The sequence below is a fragment of the Eimeria mitis genome, genomic scaffold (genome assembly GCF_000499745.2).
Source record: "Eimeria mitis Houghton genomic scaffold, Emh_scaff474, whole genome shotgun sequence".
Classification (NCBI taxonomy): domain Eukaryota; phylum Apicomplexa; class Conoidasida; order Eucoccidiorida; family Eimeriidae; genus Eimeria; species Eimeria mitis.
Genome location: NW_013573040.1, coordinates 6016 through 6443, shown reverse-complemented (window position 1 = coordinate 6443; position 428 = coordinate 6016). Strand labels below are relative to the sequence as shown.

The following is a 428-nucleotide window of genomic DNA, read 5'->3' as shown; positions in this document are numbered from 1 at the left end:
TTCGTGATGTTCCCCTCACTATCCTTCCGCTAGTGCTGTTTTTTTATCGTCTATGGTGATGGCACTTCCCTCCCGTTCAACTTGTGGACCAATTCAGACTTGCTGCCACCTGACAGCGTGCGTTGAGGAACATGTGTGGGGGGCCCGCAGGCATTGCAGAAGATGGAGCTGTCAAGACGTACATGCTGGACTATGACCACGGCTTCACTGCGCCTATGATAAGTCGCAAAAGCCGGATGCCCCACCGGAGTTTGCATATCATTTCCTACGCGGTGGTCGCAACGGTGGTGATCTTCCTCGTCGTTCAGTGTGCATTGCAACTAGCAGGCAAAAGAAACTTGAACGGCTGGTCCCAGAGGAGGCTCGCGGAACAAGTACGGCGTCCCGCATAAACAAACACGCAAGCACTCAAAAGAGCCAGTAGTTCC

The 428-nt window shown here is 53.3% G+C and overlaps 1 protein-coding gene across 1 annotated transcript in view; it reads left to right on the top strand.

Moving 5' to 3' along the window:
• Positions 1-131: 131 nt before the first annotated feature.
• Positions 132-428, top strand: part of EMH_0013510 (uncharacterized protein) — a gene marked incomplete at both ends in the record, with an annotated part of 3820 nt that continues 3523 nt past the window's right edge. Inside the window, one exon of the mRNA XM_013499844.1 lies at positions 132-374. Coding sequence (XP_013355298.1) covers positions 132-374 — 243 coding nt within the window. The remainder of the gene's footprint in view (positions 375-428) is intronic.